Below are 21,640 nucleotides of genomic sequence, written 5' to 3'. Positions count from 1 at the left end.
GGTCCTGAGATGGCACCTGGGCAAGTACATGTTAAACATATTGGAGTGCCGGCCTGTCGCTTTCTTTATATATATATATATATATATATATATATATTATATATATAATTATATATTAGGTATGTGCAGGTTCGGATAGGTTCGAGTTTGCACACCGAGTTCGGATTTTTCCCTCCAAAAAAACGGAACTCAGAAAGAGGCAAAACGTCATCTTGCATGGACAAACATCATCATTCCTGGAAGTCCAGGAGTGATGATGTTTGTCCATGCAAGATGACGTTTTGCCTCATTCTGAGTTCCGTTTTTTTGGAGGGAAAAATCCGAACTCGGTGTGCAAACGCGAACCTATCTGAGCCTGCACATCCCTCCTATATATGTGTCCACATACATTTAGCCTCCTTGCGCGTTAAACAGCCCTTCTAGTCGCGTCATGCCGTTGTGCGACTCGGTAGTGCCGAGCGTCTTTTCGAGTGACTTTTCACAAAGCCATGCGATTAGGTAGCATCAGCAGCTTATGCTGATTAAAATGATATGCGGCATGCCTATATTCTGTGTGCGAGTGTATCTGCATGCAAAACACTACGCTACAGTGTCACAGTTGCTAACACTGTAACGTAGCATTTTGCGTAGGGATTTAGGGCCTGATTCAGAGCCGGTCGCTATTTGCGCTCGCTCGTCCAGAAAATAGGGGTGGCTATTCAAATGAACCGTTCGCTGTTTGCGGTTTGTTTACGCCTCTAGGTCTGAACGAGCGAACAAAACTTGTGGTCGTTTTTTGGGAAACTACGCCCCCTGTCCGCTCGCATCCTACGTCATGTCCGCTATTTATTAGATTAATCGAGTACATCGAACAGGGTATGAGCTGCTCGCTATTCTTGTGGTTGGTTTTTGCTACCACAATTTTGCGAGCAGTTCTGGCTATAAAATAACCCAGTGACGTGGTCAATGACGCTGCTGTTTTAAATATGCACACCCATAAAACGCCCGTTTTGACCTTTAAGCACGCCTGCGATCGGATCTCCACTCCCCGTTTACAAGCACCTTCCCCTGTTACCACCCACATACGCCTCATCCTGTCACTCAAATTAGCAGGCATTCGCTATTTTGCGAGCACATGAATTTCGGCCGCACTGACTGGTTCGCGCATGCGTATAACGATCCGTACGCATGCGCAGTTGGGCAAACATCGCTCGGAGCGAACGAGCTGCCACTTACGAGTGGCTCTGAATCAGGCCCTTAGTCTGTGGAATCCGATTGCCCTAAGGGAGGAACCTGCTATAAAAGTTCTAACCCCTGTGTGGGTAGAAGCAGGATACGTATTTCTCCCAAACTGTGGCATTGGATCATTACTGATGTAAGCTATTTTTTTTAGTAATGAAGTCATATTTTTAAAATTTATGTCATATGACTATTGAATTTTAATAAAAAATTCTGAAAAATAAATAATTTTTGGATTGATTCTAATGTGAGGCCTTATTGGCCAAATGGTGAGAAGGTCTTTTTTAGAACCATTATTGAGAAAAGATCCGCAGAAGGTTTCTCAAAGAAAGGAACATGTCCAGCATTTGACATTCCTGATCGGATCTTCCTCTCATCGCTACAATATAGTGTTTAAGGTCTTGTCTTCAGCCAAACACTTTTATGTGCTTGGTGCGCCCTCCAAGTGTTTTTTGTTATTTCTGTTATTCATTGTTCCCACTAACAGGGGAGCTACTTGAGGTGCTGCATTATTGTAAGGCAAGATAAAGGCATTGTTTTTATATTCCAGATATATATATATAATATATATATATATATATATATATATATATATATTTAGTGAGACACCTTCATTGCCACAATCCCTATTGTTAAACAACTCACAAAATACTGGCAAGTTTAGACTCACCACCTGTATATGGACACAGGTCCGAGATATAGCAAAATACTATTACTTTTATCACAGCCAGTATACAATACAGTGCCCATACTGGTAAAACAATATAGTCATCCTATCAGTGTAAAGTATGTCCTATTGCAGATGTACTGTACATGCTGTCATTAGGTCACCAGTACAGTGCAGACCTCCTGTGCTAGTAGTACAGCACCTCTGTGCCTGTTATGTACAGTACAGCCGTGATGCCATTATATATATTGCATTCTCTTTGTAACCTCCCCCCCAAGTGCCTTACCCTAACCCCCCCCAAGTGCCTAACCCTAACCCCCCCAAGTGCCTAACCCTAACCTCCCCCCAAAGTGCCTAACCCTAACCTCCCCCCCAAGTGCCTATCCCTAACCACACCCCAAGTGCCTAACCCTAACCCTCCCCAAGTGCCTAACCCTAACCTCCCCCCCAAGTGCCTAACCCTAACCACACCCCAAGTGCCTAACCCTAACCACACCCCAAGTGCCTAACCCTAACCTCCCCCCCAAGTGCCTAACCCTAACCTCCCCCCCCAAGTGCCTAACCCTAAGCCCCCCCTTCCCCACAGCCTAAACTTAAGTCTCCCAGGGGGGTGCCTAACCCTAATCTCCCCCACAAGTGCCTAACCCTAACATCCCCTTCCCCTAGCCTAACCCCAAGCCTCCCGAGGGGGTGCCTAACCTTAAGTCCCCCTCGGGAGCCCCTAACCTAACCCTCCCCCCCTGCGGCTGTCCGCGCCCAGCTTACCTTCGATCAGTATGCTGGGCAGCGGGCTCCCGGCGTAGGTAAAATGACTGCCGTCGGGATCTCGACGCCTGTCATTAGACCCCTGCCGGGATTAGACTGCATCGCGTTTGATGTTCACGCAGTTGATCTAATGGCAGCGTCTACTGGCGCAGCATCAGATCAGAGAAGCCATCTTATTACTTAAGATGACTCCTGTGACTTTTGCATATTGCAGCACAGCCGCTGCGTCTTTGCTACGGCTTACATCTCTGAATCAAGCCCACAATTTAAATACTTCAACTAGCATTAGTACCGCGTTGGCATTATACTGCCCACATTCTGTCGTCATTGTTAGTGTCAGCGAAACAACTACTATCCCTAATGTTTACTTATAGACAAACTGTAAATTGGTGTCTGGAAATAAAAATTGAAGATCAGGAATCATTCTCTAAAAGTATCTGCAACCCTGTTGCCACTGTGATAATTAACTTGAATCAAATATGTAAAAACTTGAGAAACTTTGATGTAAAACATGTATTTTTTGTATAGCGACAACATTCAAAAAAGAAAAAGTGAATGTAATGACAGTAGCCAGTAGCTGGACATAAATAGCCCTGCTCCTTCATACATAAACCCCTTATTTTCAGGTTGTTAAGGCTTCCGCCCACACATAATAGTCACCAATGTAAAAATAGTTGGCTAAAGTTGCCCTCCTTGGTTTCCTGTGCGCCAATTGTTTCCCCAGGTCCGGTTTAAGTTGTCCTCATCTCCTGAGTCCCTAGCTCCTCCCAGCTCCTGTATACATTGCCACTTCATGCTGGGTTTTTAATAAAGCGAGAACAGTAAAATGTGTAGAATTTCTCAGCCCCAGTTGAAGACGTGCATTTTATTTCAACGTATGGCTACGTAAGCCTCTCTATTGTGCCGAGTGGCTAGGGTCAGATGATGTTTAAAGGGAGAGTCTTTATGTCTCTGGGGCTGGCAGGTTTCCACTTGGATGCTCTTGCACACAAACACATTGAATTATGAACAGACCTATTAATGGCGGGATCGCAGAGGGTCAAGTTTTGTCTTCTTTTCCCTCCATTCAGAATTGCTCTTATAAAAAGAGTGGAAAAGACATATGCTAGCAGAGAAAAAAGATGAGTAGTTTTTAATCTATCGACAACTTAAAACTGTGAAAGTGTAATTGTATATGTGCGTATTGTAATGACATTGGCAGGCTGTGTTATTTTGTTACCGGTCTCCACTATCTGGCTATATATTTTATATATTTGTCTATATACTTCTTTATATTTGCTCTCACTCTTTTTCCTGAAGGGAAAAGTTTAAAGAAGTGTTTCATAAATGCATTCCTCACACTCTCCCAACAGGACATGTTTTCAGGATTTCTTTAAACACTCACAGGTGGCTTAGGGGCAGATTCAATTAGCCGCAAGCATCCCAAGGTAACCTGGGTGTTTCGATAGTTAAAACATTGAGCCAAAAACAGTTTCTTACCAGTAATATCCCATGGAGGAAGCTCATGCCTAATTTAATCAACAGTGTAATCTACCTGGCTGGGTCTGTAATTATACTGTTTCCAAATCAGAATTCCTTTAAAACATGAGTTATTTGGGGGGCATGAGGAATGGCGTTAAGAAACAACAGTTTTTAGAGTGTTTATCCTTGCAATGTGTTATACCTTAGCTGCATGCACATGTGTAGGACGGATTTCCTCTCTCTAGTTCCCCAGTGCTATGTGATAGCACTGAATGACAAGGCTTCTGTTGTCCCTGTGCAGCAGCGAGCTCATTAGCACACTGCAGTGACCACCATTATCACATGACCTTTCTGGAGCACCAGTCACAGTTCTCAGAAGGGTGGTGAGCTGAAGGACCAATCAGAAGCAACAATGTCAGTGATTGCATCTTCCCCATGGTCCTCCCGCTCTCATCTCCCCCATACACCCGGGGTTAAGACATAAACCACAGCAGGGGTAATCGCAGGATTTATAGAGGGTGGTTTCCAAATACAAATTACGCTGCTGTACTTATGCTACCGCGATGCCTGCCCTGTTGTCGCAATCTCAGGATGACAGCATATTTTTTAAATTAATAAAAGTTTTGAAATAATTGGTCATTTTTATTTAGATAATTTTAATCTGAGTCTGCACATTTTTAGGAGGGTGTTATTGTAGTGTTAGGAGGGGTCACTGGGCAACTGGACATTGGTGGTTGGCGTACCCCTGATGTAAAGATGGATTGAGAGAATAGAAGACATATAGAAGGCGAGCTCAGGGAGGACAGAAACCTCCCGTGGAGCAGAAGGGCAAATACACAATGGGGTAGAGGAGAGAGAGAATAATACAAAGGGATGAGAGAAGTGCATACACACATAGAAGGTGTGCGTTGGGGGCAGAGGCTCACATGGGCCAACAAAGGCAACATACCAGAAGGCACCAATAAAAATGATAAAACAGAGCAGATCACCTGGATAGAGCTGGAGGACAGAGTCTGCGCTCCTGAAATGGAGTAGCTATACTGTCTTCTCATCTATGGCCAGCAGTATGCGTCATGAGGAGCATACTGCTGCTGGCATCAGGAGGTGGCGATTCCAGCACAGGGGGGGTTTATAGGTACCCCTAAGTGCGCCACTGCTGACAGACAGGTTTGTATTTAGCAGTGTACGAGTAGTGCTTCCAGCCAAGAAACAAATCTTTAGCCGGGTATACACTTACCCGATGAAACAACCGGCTAGCTATCGTGCTGACCGAGCGGGCGATTTGCTAAGCTATACACACTGAACCAATCGGCCGCTCGATTTGTCTGGCCAGATATCACAACTGGGCGGGCATTTAAATTTGCCTGACCAATTGTGATGTCAGTGTCGATGGACCCTGCAGCCAGTGTACGGATGGTCAGCGGGTCGCCCGTACACACAGCCATACGTACGGATATATGTCGGAATTGGCTGTGCTGCAGGGTTGTCCTTATATGTCTGTGAACCATATCGTTCACAGACCACCAATTCGCTACCGATATCTTCGATTTATCTAGTAGTGTGTACCCAGCATTAGGGGCGGTATCTTTACTGAACCGGTGTCATCTGTATTTTACTTGCAGGGTGCCTGAAGCAACACCCTGTAGCCTGTAAAGCCACCCAGTGAACTCAGCTTCCTGATCCTGGTCCCCTATTTGTGACAGCATGGCGTGAAATGCTTGGGGGAAGGAACGTTAGTGCCCAGCAACGGTGCTGACCACAGAGCCCCAAATAAAACAACTGTACAACACACAGGTTACTTTCAGGGATGGAAAGGAGCTAATTAGCTCTAGTGGTAATGCAGCTTTAAATAATATTTAAAAAAATAATCTTAAAAGTATAACGGCATTATATATAATATATATAATGTATACACACATCTGCAAGCATACATCACACACATATGTATGGCTATATAGACATATTTATACATGTATAGGAAATACATACATAAAAGCTATGTTTTTGTGGATCGAAGTGGTACATTTAGTGGCCTGTTTGTCAAAAGATATTTGCATGATATCCTTTGAGAACACTAGTATTTGGGTGATATCCGCAAATTTTAAGTATCCCCTGCATATGCCATGGGGGGAAGGAAGCAGATATCGGAAAAATCTTCTATGGCATACTTGCCAACTCTCCCTCATTGTCAGGGGGACTCCCTGAAATAGTAGCAATCTCCCTGTCTCCCTGAAGAGTCTACCAATCTCCCTCATTTCACCTTACACCTATTATGACACTGTTATATAAAAGAAAAAACAGAGATACATACATTCAAATGGGATCATTAGTATAATTTCCCTGCATTGGTTATAGGGCACAATGATCCCTATGGTTACATTCATTTTCTGAGAAGTATCACTGTGTTTTCATCAACACATAGATCTTACTGACTACTTTGGGGCTCATTTGCATTTGAATGTAAGTCAGTTTTAGGACACACCTCTCAGATGTAGCAGTACACGCCCACTTTACCGCTGCGCTCATTGGTGTTACGTTCACAACCTCCCTGAAATGCATTTTCAAAAGTAGGCAAGTGTGTTCTATGGATCCCTATTTTCGACCTTATATCCAGCCCTCATAGATTTTCTATGGGGCTATTGTTTGTGAGATTTACCAAGCATTAGAATGCGAAATATTCCAGGTTTGGTCCGATAGCTAATGCCATTGTAGCCTAAGGGCCACATTTTGCACAATTTACCGGGAGAGTGATCCGTAGGATCACTCTCCGGCAATAGATGCTCGCACATGCGTGGTCTGATGACTGGGCATGTACATTAGCGTAGCTGGCCCCCAAATCCGAGCCCCTGTCTAAAAAACACAAATTAATAAAAAAAGGCAAAATAAGACACCCCACCAAAAATAACTTTTGCACATATAGGTGTTACTTATATATTTGACTTTGCAATAAACAGCATTTATATTTCTTATGGGCAGCACAGACGGTGTTATGGTCAGCATTACTGCCTTACAGCACTGAGGTTGTGGGTTCAATTCCCACTACGACCCTATCTGTGTGGAGTTTGTATATTCTCCCTGTGCTTGCATGGGTTTCCTCCAGATGCTCCAGTTTCCTCCCACTCTCCAAAATTATACTGGTAGGTTATTTGGCTCTCAACAAAAATTAACCCTAGTGTGTATGTGTGTATGTGAGCATGTGGTAGGGAATATAGGCCCTCATTCAGACCCACTCGCGAGCGGCTGTCCGCTCGCAAGTGGGTCGATGGTCCACACTGCGCATGCGCATGACGGAGGGAGCTCCGTCGTGCGCATGCGCGAGAACCTACGAGTGAAGGACTTTCCTTCGCTCGGAGTGTCTCATCAAAGGGGGCGTGCTGTCGATGTTGACTGACAGCACGTCCCCTTTGGTGGGCGTGCCGGGGGCGTGCCTGCCAGACGGAGGCGTTCCCAAGGGAACGCCTACCATCTGAAGCCGGCCCCACTGACATCACTAGTGATGTCAGTGGGAGTGATTTTGGCTCTGATAGAGCCAAAATCACTCCTGGCCTTGCGGTTGAAAAACTCAACCGCAGGCTTCTGCTCGCAGTTTCGATGGTCGCGATGGTCAAGACCATCGCGACCATCATGCTGCACGCTCGTATATGCTGTGGGTGGTGACCCACAGCTATACGAGCGTCCAGGAGGACGCTCCATATTAATGGAGGTGGGCCCTGATTCAGAGCGAGCGCTCTGGTCAGAGCGTCCGGCTCTGAATCAGGGCCATAGAGTGTAAGCTCCACTGGGGCAGGGACTGATGTGTATGGCCAAATATTCTCTGTAAAGCGCTGCGGAATATGTGTGCACTATATAAATAACTGGTAATAAATAAATGTTATTTATTTGCATAATATTTGCATCCTCTTTTCATCAAGCTTAAAGTAATAACACACACTACATAAAAAAGGGGATCTTGTATAATCTCTTAGGGCCGTATTCAATTAGAGCCGAAAAGTCGGAATCCGCGGAAAAGCATCGCAGATGACGTTATTTCGCCAGGCTAAAACTTATCCCCATATTCAATTCCAAAGACTTTTCACATACGCGAAAAGTCAACGCAATGTAATTGGCGGAAAAGTTTTGCCTATAAATAGCAGGCGGAAATAAGTGCAGAATTGCGGTTTTGGGGTGCAAACTTCGGGAAACCCCCCTGCACCCTTGGGACAGTCCCCTAAAGATAAACTGTGTAAAAAAAAAAAAATACTTTAGAACACCCCAAAAAAGTACTTTAATTTTGGGGGCGAAAAAGTGAAAAGTTGGGGGACAAACTTGAAAAACTAGCGAAATAGACTTCTATGGGGGTCCCCAAGTATGGGGCAGGTGTTTTTTTGTTTGCTGGTGCTTGCGGCATGTGTATTTTTTACGGGATTTAAAACTTCACTTTAGCAACTTAAAAATATGCTAGCACCAATTTTCAATTACCCCAATTTTGCTGGGTAGTTATTTTCTCAAAAAAAATACTGCTTAATGGTATTCTTTACCACTTGGGTAAATGCGCTAATTGGCACCAAAATAAAATAAATGTCCCAAATTCCTTCATTAGGGCTAATCAGGGGCATCTATAGTGATCCCCAATGTTAGTGCATCTTTTGGGGGGGGTCAGGCTGAATTCCCCATTTTTGACAGGACTTTTTCGCCTGTTTCAGTTTCGCCAGGTGCCGTTTTCGCGTCCTTTCTAATTGAATACTGGGAATAGCGGGAGCGCGCCCAATACTTTTCCGCATACAAAACCAGCGATGTAGGCTAAAACCTCGCCATGCGGAAAAGTTTTGCGGCTTCGAAACTAATTGAATACGGCCCTTAGTGTTAAGAAGACCTCAAAGGTATTAAGGACCTGTTAAACTCTCCTTATATCAATAACAGAGTTTATAACATCTGGGCCCTTGATCCCTATAATACACATAACATGAGTGCACACTCACATTTTACTGAAAGCTTGACAGGCAAAATATAGGACAGGCCGTGTTCAAGATCCATAAAGTGTTTGCCAATCTGAAGTGTGCAGTGAGAGTGTATCTACTATAGATATCAAAGGTGTTTTGTGGTTGTGCAGCAAGAACCACTGTGTATGACCCCTAAACCAAAGATGGCAGCTGGAATCAGTGTTGTGTAGAGAATAGAAAAGTACTTGTAGTGCTGCTAATTCTATTACTTGTCCGTCTGGCGTTTAGAATGAAATACTGTGAATACTCTCGTGTTCCTGCAATGGAATCTAAGATCTGTAAAGATCTGAATGGTGTAGATATCAATCATACTCCGATTAATGGTTTAATTTTGACATTAGTTACATTTGGGGACTGTTGAGCCCTCTGGCATTTTCTTAGAAACTAAAAACAATAAAAAAAATTACAATAAAATTGGTTTTGCTGGAATTCGATAGGATATAAAATATAATAAACAATAAAAGTAAATATTAATAACCAGAGATCCAATGATCCTACCATACTGTACTTTTTTAAACAACTGGCACGGTTGTGTGCTTCCCATTTACAAAGGGCTGTTCGCATTGAGTAAAACAATTCTATTACCATCACTGTTTGAGGCATAATTCAACTGCTACCAAACAAATCTGTATTTTCTTTTTTCCTTTTCATGTTACAGCCTTAAGTGTCGCTGATTCCATTGTAGTCTATAATGACAGTGGCTAATTGCTTATACCGAGACCTACTACAGATAAAAAAATAATCACAGCTCTGAACAATAAAACATTACACCATACCATGATTATACGTTTTACACAATATATTTCAAAATCATATTTTGATTATACCAGCCCTTTAAATAGTTTATTACATAATAGTATACTGTATGTTTCTAATATATGTTTTTATTTAGTTCAATATATATGTTCTGTTTATAAGGTGATATAATAATGTCACTTGGGTTTTACAACAGTCATATTGGGTTATGTGCGAATTCTGTTTTCATCCATGTGACCAAAGAGACTAGCGTTAATGTAGAACTGTACAGTATCTTCATTTAAATATAGTTTTAAACCATGTATCTCATTAGCTAGGTGGCTTGGTTGTCATGCCCTGTGGTTGTGAATCAGTTTACAGGGAAACTATTTGTATGTATTCTTCCAGTGATCTGACACAGACAATTACATTGTACTAAGGCTCTTGTAATTTAACTCCTTCAGGTGAATGAGCTGATTGATGAATTGAAAACAGCTATCAAAGAGCACCAAGGTCAATTCTCTAAGCTCTCTCCACAATTACAGGCTGAGCAGAAGCAATGTGCCGCTTATGTCTATCAGCACATTAAACCACCCCCGGCCAGCCTTATCCTTCCACCAAGTCTGCACTTAAAGGTAGGTACTTATAAATAGGACTCAGATGCACAAAAGCAGGACGTACAACGCATATTATTTTATATGCATGAGAGGTGCTCAATGCAAGGGTCAGAATCACTTAAAAAAAATAAACATTTCAACAAAATAAACTTTATTGCTGTTTGTTTCAAATACAAAAACAAGGTTATGAACGAGTTGTCACCTGGAATGTTTTACTACATTAACAAAATGAGGACCCACTAGAAGACTATACATGCTGTAAACTAGGGGTACATGACTGGGGGAGAAAGCTTTAGCACAGAGATACAGGACAACACTTAGGAACTGATATACATTACTTACCCGCTAGATTACATTATGTTAGTCCACAGAACCCCTTGATTTTTAATTTGTAGTGCTTGTCTTTTTCATGCTGATCAGACTTAAATGTTCATATATTATCTTAATTGTGATTTACAGTACTCATACATGTGAAGCCTTATTTAATATAAATGGAACCCATCTCAGCCAATCAGATATTTGATTTCATTTTGTAATCCACATTAATATAATTCATGTTAGATTCTGGTTGCTGTACAGTGTATGGGTTTCAGTACATCTGTAGTGCTTTGTACCTACAAGGCAGCGGGTGTGATATTTAATAACGCATGCACGCGTTGGCTAGGGATAACATTTTGTTTCAAAGTCTCCATTGTAGTAAAATTTATCAGGGTATTTGCATTCTAAATAAATGAGAATTGTATTCAAAATAAATTACTTTAAATGTGTAAAAGTGAATATAATTGAACACTGTAATGCACAGTGTATTTTACCATAAATAAATCTGTAATATTCATGACATGTTAATGTTTTCTCCTCAAGTCACTAGTAATTAGTGATATGAACATACAAACACTGTAGTGAGTTTTCAGCTACAGGCAAATGGTAGTATAGACGCAGGCAGGTTACAAAACAGACTAACACAGTTCTGTAGGTGAAATGACATGATCAAATAAATAGAATAACAAAATATGGATTTTTCTGTTTATGAAATACAATGAAAATTTCTCTATCATAGTTTCTCTTTTTTAATTAGTTATTTCCTTAATTCCATGATGTGTAGTACCTTAGGAAGCTATTTATTATTCCTATGCAAAATGTTACATTCACAGCATTTAATCCATCTAGACAAAACCACAATGCAGACAGAACCTTATTTTAATCTGTATCCCAAATCGATAACTAAATGATTCAGTTTCCTTGGTGAATAAGAAACATGTACTAGCCATTCTGTGCTAATTCTTGTTCTGTGCTTTCTAGCGTCTCCTAAAAAAAATAAAGAGTGCTGCCTAATTGTATATTGTAACCTGCATGATAATGCGGAGCACATTCAGTGTTATTACTGTACATTTCATAAGTTTATCCCAGATTAAAGCATTTCATCAGCTGCTGGGAGGTTACCACCAGCCTCTCTGTTCTCTTCTCTGTGTTCTTTATACAATGACCAAGTGCTTGGGTGACCCCATGTGGCTGAGGACGTGTTTGATGAAGACGCATCCTTATAACAGTGCACTACTACAGCTATATCATGTACTTTCTATACCTTAACATACATGACAATAGAAATGGAATAAAATAAAGTATATGTTTTTTGGTTTTTCGAAAAACATGTCATAAAGGCTAAAATAATGTAATAACATGGTAACAATTGTGTACTGACCTGTAACTATTTTGTATGAAATGTAAAGTGTTCTAGTTCTGTGGAAGGGGAGCATTGTGGTGTCGTCTTGCTAAGATTTGGTGATCACATAAGCACAGTGGGCCTGATTCAGAGCCGGACGCTATTTGTGGTCGTTCGTTCTGAAAAAAGGGGTGGCTATTCAAATGAACCGTTCGCTCTTTGCGGTCTGTTCTCGCCTCTATGTCTGAACGAGCGAATAAAACTTGCGGTCGTTTTTTGGATAACTACGCCCCCTGGCCGCTCGCTTCCTACGTCATGTCCGCTATTTATTAGATTAATCGAGTACATCGACCAGCGTATGAACTGCTCGCTATTCTTGTGGTTGGTTTTTCCTACCACAATCTTGCGAGCAGTTCTGACTATAAAATAACCCAGTGACGTGGTCAATGACGCTGCTGTATTAATTATGCACACCCATAAAACGCCCGTTTTGACCTTTAAGAACGCCTGCGTTCAGATCTCTACTCCCCGTTTTCAAGCACCTTCCCCTGTTACCACCCACATACGCCTCCTCCTGTCACTCAAAATAGCAGGCATTCGCTATTTAGCGAACAAACGATTTTCGGCCGCACTCACTGGTTCGCGCATGTGTATTACGATCCGTACGCATGCGCAGTTGGGCAAACAACGCTCGGAACGAACGAGCGGCCGCTTACGAGCGGCTCTGAATCAGGCCCCGTGCGCCTTTAAACTTCTAAGTTAGTGAAAGAGTATCACTGGGTAAATCAACACATTAAGCCAATATTTATTGGGGGGAATTCAATTCAACGCACTATTGAATAGCGACGGGAGGAAGCTCCCGCAGCTATTCAATACACCACGCTGTTTGGGCGCACTAAGGATTTCTTCTCGCTCCCCCCTGGAGATGCGAGGAGAAATCCGACCAAAGTGCCGGGTGCGCGGCTGTTTTTCTACATAGTGCGGCGCTAACAGCCGCGCGACCGGCACTTTGGTCAGAGAATGCCGGTTAGCGCGCCTTAACACCCTTGTTAAGGCACGATGACTGCGATAACTGGCCTTCTCCGACCACACAACGCACCAAATTGAATAGCTCCGGGAGCTCGCTCCCGGCGCTATTCAATTCACGCTGAATTGAATTCCCCCCAATGAATGTAAAAATAAATACCTCCCCTTTCAGCAATAGATCCGTTTTGTCATCATTAACACTGTCAAAGATAGAGACTAGGAGATTAAAATTAAACAGCCTATTCTGAACTAATTTTATTATTTTTAATTAATAAATATTTAAATGGATAACAGTGTAAGTGAATAAACAGGTGAACATTCAAAACAGGCTGTTTAAAGAGTTGAACATTAATGACTACTGTCACTTTAATAGTGGTTCATTTTGGAAAGAAAGCAGGTGTTGAACAGTGAATTCTACTGGCAGGAAGTGCTTAATGCTTTTTCAGAGTCAAGGCTGGCATGTCTATTCACTGTTTGATGTGCTAGATTCTGAAGTGGTTGCTTAGGTAAATCCTGTTCAAGTTCTTTGAATAGATCTTCATTGTACCAGTCAATCTTTAATGAAGCTTGATGTCAGGTCCTTTGAGGTTTGTAGTAATTTTGAATTTTTAAAATATATTTACTGTCTGAAATGTGTATTTCTGTCAGTGAGGCAGTGATGTGCTGTTTATCAGTGAGTAGTGTCTCTGTGAGAGAGGTTATTGTTTACACTTGTGGAGTGATAGATGTGGCTTTTCGATGGGGTTTTGATGACATTGACAAGTAGATCAGATGTGAGGTGCGCAGTTATTTGGAATAATGCACGGTCATGTGATCTAGTGTGATATATATATATAAAAGGAACACTTGGCGCTTAAAAAGTGTATACAATATACATATAAAGAAACAAAGTACAAATCAGTCCAAGGGAATTAGATTCCAACAATTATTCATGAAATTGCATAGGAAAATCCATGTGAAGGACGGCCAAAAGCTCCTTCTATACACAAATTAGGTAACTGATATCAGATGACATCAGGGATCACGTGATCGGAGTTAAACATAAGACTATTGGCTGAGATGAAATTATCCTGTTCCAATATACGAGTACACACACGGAGGGTGGGATAAGACTGATACACCTAATTTTTATTAGAATTGAATGTTTACTGCCTCTGATTGGTGAATTGTAGTATTTAAGAAAGGAAACCTCCAGGATTGCATTCACTTACTCACTCTGCCTCTGATAAAGACCCCAGGAAGGGGTGGAAAATGCGTTGGCTCATTCTCTTGGATCCTGTCACAGTGCTGGCTTGACTCCTCATTGCTGATTGGAATCTGTGGATCTTCCATACATACCTTTCCAGAACTTTTGAATAGTTCTGAGGTAAGATGCAGCCTTTGGGCTGTGGAAGCAGCCTTAAGGGCTGGTCGGCCTTGGCTAGTTGCGGCCTGAGAGCCGGAGGTGAGATGCAGCCTTTGGGCTGTGGATGCAGCCTTGAGGGCTGGTAAGTCTCTGATGGAATGAATACAAAGAGGTGACATATCGCCGGGTTGACACTGGCGCAGGCACGCTGAATTGCGCAACAAGGACACTGAAATGGGGACAATGTTGCCCGGTTGACACTGGTGTAACAATACTGGATTGCACTCTTGGGACGCTAAGTGCGGCCAATGTCGCCACGTTGACAGTGGCATTGGTATACTGAATAACGTTCTGCGGATGCTGGAGTGCGGCCAATGTCGCCGGGTTGACACTGGCGAGGATGTGCTGAATAGAGCTCTGAGGATGCTAAAGTGCGGCTAATGTCGCCGGGTTGACACAAGCCACCGGACGTTAACATGCGCCCAGGTTTGCGCCCAGGTTGTGCACTCTGTACCTCTAGGATGGCACACGCAGCTGAGTGCAGAGATGCACGCTGTGCTGCCTGGATGACTCGAGCAGCACACAGCAGGTGGAATGCATAAACTCCTTTGACCTCCAATATCATCTCTATGCTGATGACACTCAAATTTACCTTTCCACCCCCTCGCTCTCCCCCTCGCTCCTTACCCATATCTCCAACTGTCTCTCTGCTGTCTCTTCATGGATGTCCCAGCGCTTTCTTAAACTTAACATGTCTAAGACTCAGCTGATCATCTTCCCACCCTCTTCCACTACATCACTTCCCACAATTTCATTATCTATTGATGGCACAACTATCTCCTCTAGCCCCAACATGCGCTGTCTTGGAGTTATCCTAGACTTCTCCCTCTCCTTTAAACCACACATTCAGCACTTCTCGCAGTCCTGCCATTTCCACCTAAAAAATATCTCCAGGATTAGACCCTTCCTCACCCAGGATGCCACTAAAACCATCATCCACTCACTGGTCATCTCCAGATTGGACTACTGTAATCTTCTCCTAGCTGGCCTCCTAGTCTCTCACCTCTCTCCACTACAATTGGTTCTCAATGCTGCTGCTCATCTTCCTCTCCAGACATTCTACATCTGCTTCCCCTCTCCTTCAAGCCCTACACTGGCTCCCCTTCCCCTTCAGATGCAATTCAAAGTTCTTACACTCGCCTACAAAGCCCTCACCAAATCCTCTCCCACATACATTTCTGACCTTCTCTCCCTTCACACTCCCGCCCGTCCACTTCGCTCAACAAATGCATGCCGCCTCTCTTGCCAACTGATTACTTCCTCTCACTCCCGCATCCAAGATTTTGCATATGCTGCTCCTGCCTTTGGAATGCTCTCCCTCTCCCTATCAGACTCTCCACCTCTCTACAATCTTCAGACGGGCTCTTAAGACCCACTACTTCATCAAAGCCTTCCAGCACTCATCCTAACCCACATCATACTCTTTCCTCCCTATCTTCCCCTTCTGTGTCACGCCTGTCTGTCTGCCCCTCCCCTTTAGAATGTAAGCTCTCACGAGCAGGGACCTCTTCCCTCATGTGCTTCTCTTTAAATTGTCTTCTACTCTTTACTCCCCATAAGGGCACCTAACATCTGACTGACAACTCCCGGCTGCTTATTGTGAGTGCTTTAATCACTATTGCAGCACTGTATATAAATCATGTCCTTGTCCTGCACTGTAATGTACTCTAAGTTACTTGTTTCTTGATCACTTATTAGTTCTATGTACGGCACTGCGGAACACTTGCGGCACCATATAAATAAAGGATAATAATAATAATAATAATGCAGATTATGCCGCCTGGATGGAACACAGCGGCTGAAGTAAATTATCACGACTGGAACAATGGAGAGGCTGGAACACTGGAACTCTACTGGCATACAGGAGACACAGGCACAAACCAGAACATGAAACTCTATCACCGGCATGAAGTGAAGGGCTGGTTGGAATTTAACAGAAACTGGGCCCAACAAGAGCAAGTCTCCCTAATGACAGACCACTGAGCACCTGGGCTGTGCAGAGACAGGAGAACCAATCAGTGTGCACCTGATAGTGAACACAGAAAGGCAGTAATTAGTGCAGAGGTTCAACAGCAACCAAGACTGGAACTGCAAACAATATGCTGCTAACCACAGATCTAAACAGGAGGAAGGAGGAGACTTCAGCGAACACTTTTCCGGCATTCGCCTCGCAAGGTATTAGCAGTGCAGTGATGACAATTTCCTGTTGTCAAATGTTAACAAACATCCAGTATCTCGTCTCCAATTTCAGAGACCAATCTTCACTATTGTCCCCACTTGACAACAGCATTAATGTACATAATCCTTTCATATACTGAATGGAGCCATAAAGTGAACATATGTGCAAAACCGGAAGTGTCACAGTGATCCCGAAAACTGGAAGTCCCCTATGCTTGTGAAGTGCACTCAAAAAAGACGTCCTCAGGGAACTCATGTCAGTCACATAGTTCCCCCTAGGGTGTAATCTACCCACTGAAGCATCAATATGACCGCTGACATCGGAAGTCTCCGGCCATGAGACCGGAAATGTCCGCGAGGTGCGCTCAACAATGATACCCTCTTGCAAAAAGTGTTCACCTTAAGGTTATCTGAATATGTGGAAGTTTTTATAAATAAGTATGTACTAGATTTACCATCCTATATTACGGACTCCACAGCTGTACTGAACTTCTTTAAGGATTTTATGCGGGAACCCCATTATAAATGGGTAACCATTGATGTACAGGCTTTGTACATATCCAGTGAGCATAAAAAGGGGGTTGAGGCGGTCAAAAGTTTTCTTGAGCAGGATTCTGATTTAAAGATGGGTTTTAGTAATTTTATTGGTGAACTCATATATTTTGTATTAGAACATAACTTTTTTTTTTTTCTGGAGGATTTCTATATTCAACTGTGTGGAACCGCTATGGGTACCATTATGGCACCTAGCTTCACTAATTTATTTATGGGGGTTTGGGAAAATGAGGTCATACAGTATATATTAATCATTTAAAAAAAGTTACATTGATTATATTATTTTAGTGTGGGATGGGTCCGAAGAATCTTTTCATGAGTCTATGAGTCCTTCGACAAGTAAATAATTCTAATCTGACATTTACTTCCAATATACAGGAAGACTCTATTGATTTTTGGACCTGGTATTGATAGTTGACAAGGTTAATAAGAAGGTTAGTACTTGCTGTCATATTAAGAAGGTGGATATGAACAGTTATGTACACTATCTGTCTCTCCAGCCAGCCCTCTTCTGTCTCTTCAGCCAGCCCCCCTTCTGTCTCTCCAGCCAGCCCCCATTTGTCTCTCCAGCCAGCCCATCTGTCTCTCCAGCCAGCTCCCCTTCTGTCTCTCCAGCCAGCTCCCCTTCTGTCTCTCCATCCAGCCCCACTTCTGTCTCACCAGCCCCCCTTCTTTTTCTCCAGTCAGTCCCTTCTGTCTCTCCAGCCAGCACCCCATCTGTCTCTCCAGTCAGCCCCTGCCTCCAGCCCTCTGTATCCCACAGACACTAACCTTGTCTTCTGGCTGATCCTGTTTGCTCTGTGGCCAGCTCCTCTGTCAGTGGTGCAGCGTGTGTGATATCATGACTGTCATGTCATGCGTGCCTTGTCTCAATAAAAAAGGAACATTACTGTTCCAGGCAGCTGCCAACAAGCGGCTCTCCAGATGGACCCCACAGTAATGGATAGGAAAGATCCATCTATAACTGCTGCCTGCGCCTCTGCAATTATCAGCAGGGTACAGGCAGCGGTTCTAGATATATCTCTCTGTGCACTTTTGACAGCTGGCACCCAGAGGCTAATGCTGCCATGGCCTCTGGGAGTTCTGCCACTGTGCAGCTCTCAAGGTATCAGCAGTAGGAGCCAGGAGCAGCCCCCCTTCTCTGTCTGGGCCTGGTACTCCAGTCCCGGCAGTCCTCCCCCTGATGGCGGCCCTGTTGGTGAGTATACGTGCTGGATGCTGCAAATACGTATCACTCACCCCCAAGTTTACATCCCTCACTTAGTTGTATGTAGCATACCACCACATCAGGAGAATGTATAGTAATGACAAGATCAATACCGTACTTTAAAGACAATCCCTAAAAGTGTCTTACCCCCCGGTGAGAAGGTGATTGGGATCCCTTGTCCCCCATTCAGTGACACATTTTAATTAGTGAATAATTCACTATTACACTTCATTTTATCCTCACTCCCTTATATTGTTTTTATTACCATTTTGCTTACACATATATTCAGGGTATATAGGTTGAGCGCATCCACCCTCACCTATTTAATGACCAGAGCTGATCTACCCTAACATCACCTAGAGAGCGCATTTCTCCCTTTTCTACATTATATATATAATCATTATTTTTAAGGCAACACAACATTTCTACAATGCTGTACAAGGAAAGTACAAACTGGGTAGCTTGACATATTTTAAATACTAATGGGTTTATGTATCAAGCAGAGAAAAGTTTGGAGGAGTGGACCAGTGGAGAAGTTGCCCGTAGCAACCAATCTGCTTTAAAGTAGCATTTATCAAGTACAGTCTATATAATAATAGGATGGAGCTGATTGGTTGCTATGGGCAACTGCTTGATACATCAACCCCAATATACTGCAAATTGACATATCTCGGACATGAATACATGGGGTGTGGGTAGGGCAACTCGGGCAAGGGATGGTAAGTTTCTGGGTTGAGGCAGTTTAACACTTAAAGAGCCTGTATACAAGGTAAGTGAGATGGTACAGTATCAGAGTGATTGAACGAACTTGGAGATATAAGACCAGGTGCTAAGGGAGGAACTGTAAGTGGAGATTTGGGGGAGGGCCGGTAGACTTTAGTGAAAAGGTGAGTTTGAGTGTATGTTTGAAGCTAGGGAGACTGGTAAAAAGTCTGAATTGGTGAGTTCCAGAGGAGGGAGGCAAAGTCTTTGAGATGTACATGAGAGGAGGATACCAGGATAGAGGTGATTCAGCAATCAGTAGAAAAGCAGTGGCAGCAGGAGAGGGTGCTTACAGATTGGAGATGTAAGATGGAGATTAAATGATTAACAGCTTTATATGCGAGGGTGAGGAGTTTTAACTGGACTGTAATGGCTATAGGGAGCAAGTAAGCGGGTTGCAGATGGGGAAACTGACGCAGAGTGATGTAGGAGATAAATGAGATGAGCAGCTGCATTCAGGATAGATTGAAGAGGATATAGGCCAGAACAGGAGAATCCAGTGAGGAAGAGGTTAGAGTAGTCAAGGCAGGAAATCATGAGTGCATGGATGAGAGTCTTGGTGGCATAAATGGTGAGAATGGGTCTAATCCTAATATTGTGGAAATGGCAGGAGTGAGATATATTTTGAATGTAAGGGGTGAAGGAGAAGGAGAAGTCGAGGGTGAACCCCAGGTAACAATGAGAGAGAAAGTAAGGGAGATAAGGGGGCCCTGAATATATATTTAAAGTGTTGGACTGGGGCATGAAGGGCCCACAGGGAAAATGCAATGGTAGGGGCACAATGAAGACGGCTGCGCAAAGCTAAAGAGGTGTGGCTAGCCAATTGAGGGTATGTGGCATAAAATGTCCACAATATTATACAGCGTTGTTGCAGTGACCGCCATATAATGCAGGGGGAATTGTAATGGCTGCCATATATTGCAGGGACCATTGCAACAATGCCATATAATACAAGGAATGTTGCAGTGATCGTCATATAATTCACAGAGCATTGCAGTGGTCGGCTTGTAATGCAGAGAGCATTGCAAAGCATGCCATATAATGCAGGGATTGGCGCACTGACCGCCATATAATGCAGGGAGTATTACAGTGACAACCATATAGTGCAGGGACAACCATATAGTCACAGTGACCGCCATATAATACAGAGAGCTTTGCATATATTACAGAGAGCATATAATACAGAGAGCATACAGTGACCGCCATATAATACAGAGAGAATTACAGCGCCCGCCATATAATACAGAGACCATCAGTGACCCACATATAATACAGAGAATATCACAGTGACTGTCATATAATACATAGAACATCGCAGTGACTGCCATATAATACAGAGAACATCACAGTGACAGCCATATAATGCCTTCTTAGGAAACTATCATGGATAGAGAAACGCGTTAAAGACTTGTGGGGTACACGTCTTTTCACCCCTTATGCATTTATAATTGTAACCAGCACACACCTCGTTATCAGCCAAACACCTGACCACCATTCCATGGAGAAATATCCTTGCAATTCAACCCCAAGGAAGGAGCAGTGATCTCTATTCTGTGCAGTGCCCATAGTGCAGCTTGGAATGTGCACTGACACAGCAGCGCTGCGCGACAGAGCTCCGGGGAACAACGTGGTGAGTGGTGCTGCACTGAAGTGGAGGAAAAGTGTGTACTTTCACTGGGTGAGAAACATCAACAGCCTTGTATGGGAAATAGCTTGTATATATGGACTGGACACAGTGATTCATTGCTGCATTATGTGATTTGTTATTGGGATCACTACAAACAGTCTGCAGTATATCCATATTATAAGCTATACATCTTTATCCACTCCTACACTTTTATTTATTTCAAGTCAGTGTGGAGACATATACACATACAGTATATGCTAACATCAGATATATCCCTATTATTGATTGTGAGATCTACAGGCATCTGTTCAAAGAAAATCTGTATTGCAAAAGCTTTTTGATGCATTGAAAGGAGAAAATTTTCTTCAGATTTAATGTGCACAAGAGATACATTTGGCTAAATGTGGTATTCTACATGAAATCATGGAATCGGTATGTATGACCGCCGGACCTCAGCCCGGCGGATCATATCCCAATGCCGGAAGGCCGGCAGATAAAGATCCCGATTAAGGTAAGTAACTACCCTAACCCTCCACTCTCCCCCCTAACCCTAACCTTCCCTTAGGGGTGCCTAACCCTAACCTCCCCTCCTAGTGCCTAACCCTAACCTCCCTCCAGGGGTGCCTAATCCTAACCCCCCCTCCCCGCACCCTAAAGTTAACACTCCCGGGGGGGTGCCTTACCCTAACCTCCCCCCGGGGGTGCCTGACTCTAACCCCCCTTCCCCTAGCCTAACCCTAACCCTCCCAGGGGGTGCCTAACCCTAAGACCCTAAACC

The 21,640-nt window shown here is 43.3% G+C and overlaps 1 protein-coding gene across 3 annotated transcripts in view; it reads left to right on the top strand.

Moving 5' to 3' along the window:
- Nucleotides 1–21,640, top strand: part of DCDC1 (doublecortin domain containing 1) — a 533,665-nt gene that overhangs the window by 267,832 nt on the left and 244,193 nt on the right. For all 3 annotated transcript variants that reach the window (XM_088470412.1, XM_088470415.1, XM_088470413.1), the window contains exon 12: nt 10,290–10,460. In XM_088470412.1, the coding sequence (XP_088326538.1) occupies nt 10,290–10,460 (171 nt within the window). The remainder of the gene's footprint in view (nt 1–10,289; nt 10,461–21,640) is intronic.

The sequence above is a fragment of the Taudactylus pleione genome, unplaced genomic scaffold (genome assembly GCF_031769625.1).
Source record: "Taudactylus pleione unplaced genomic scaffold, aTauple2 ptg000100l, whole genome shotgun sequence".
Classification (NCBI taxonomy): domain Eukaryota; kingdom Metazoa; phylum Chordata; class Amphibia; order Anura; family Myobatrachidae; genus Taudactylus; species Taudactylus pleione.
This window is presented reverse-complemented; position numbering and strand designations above follow the sequence as displayed.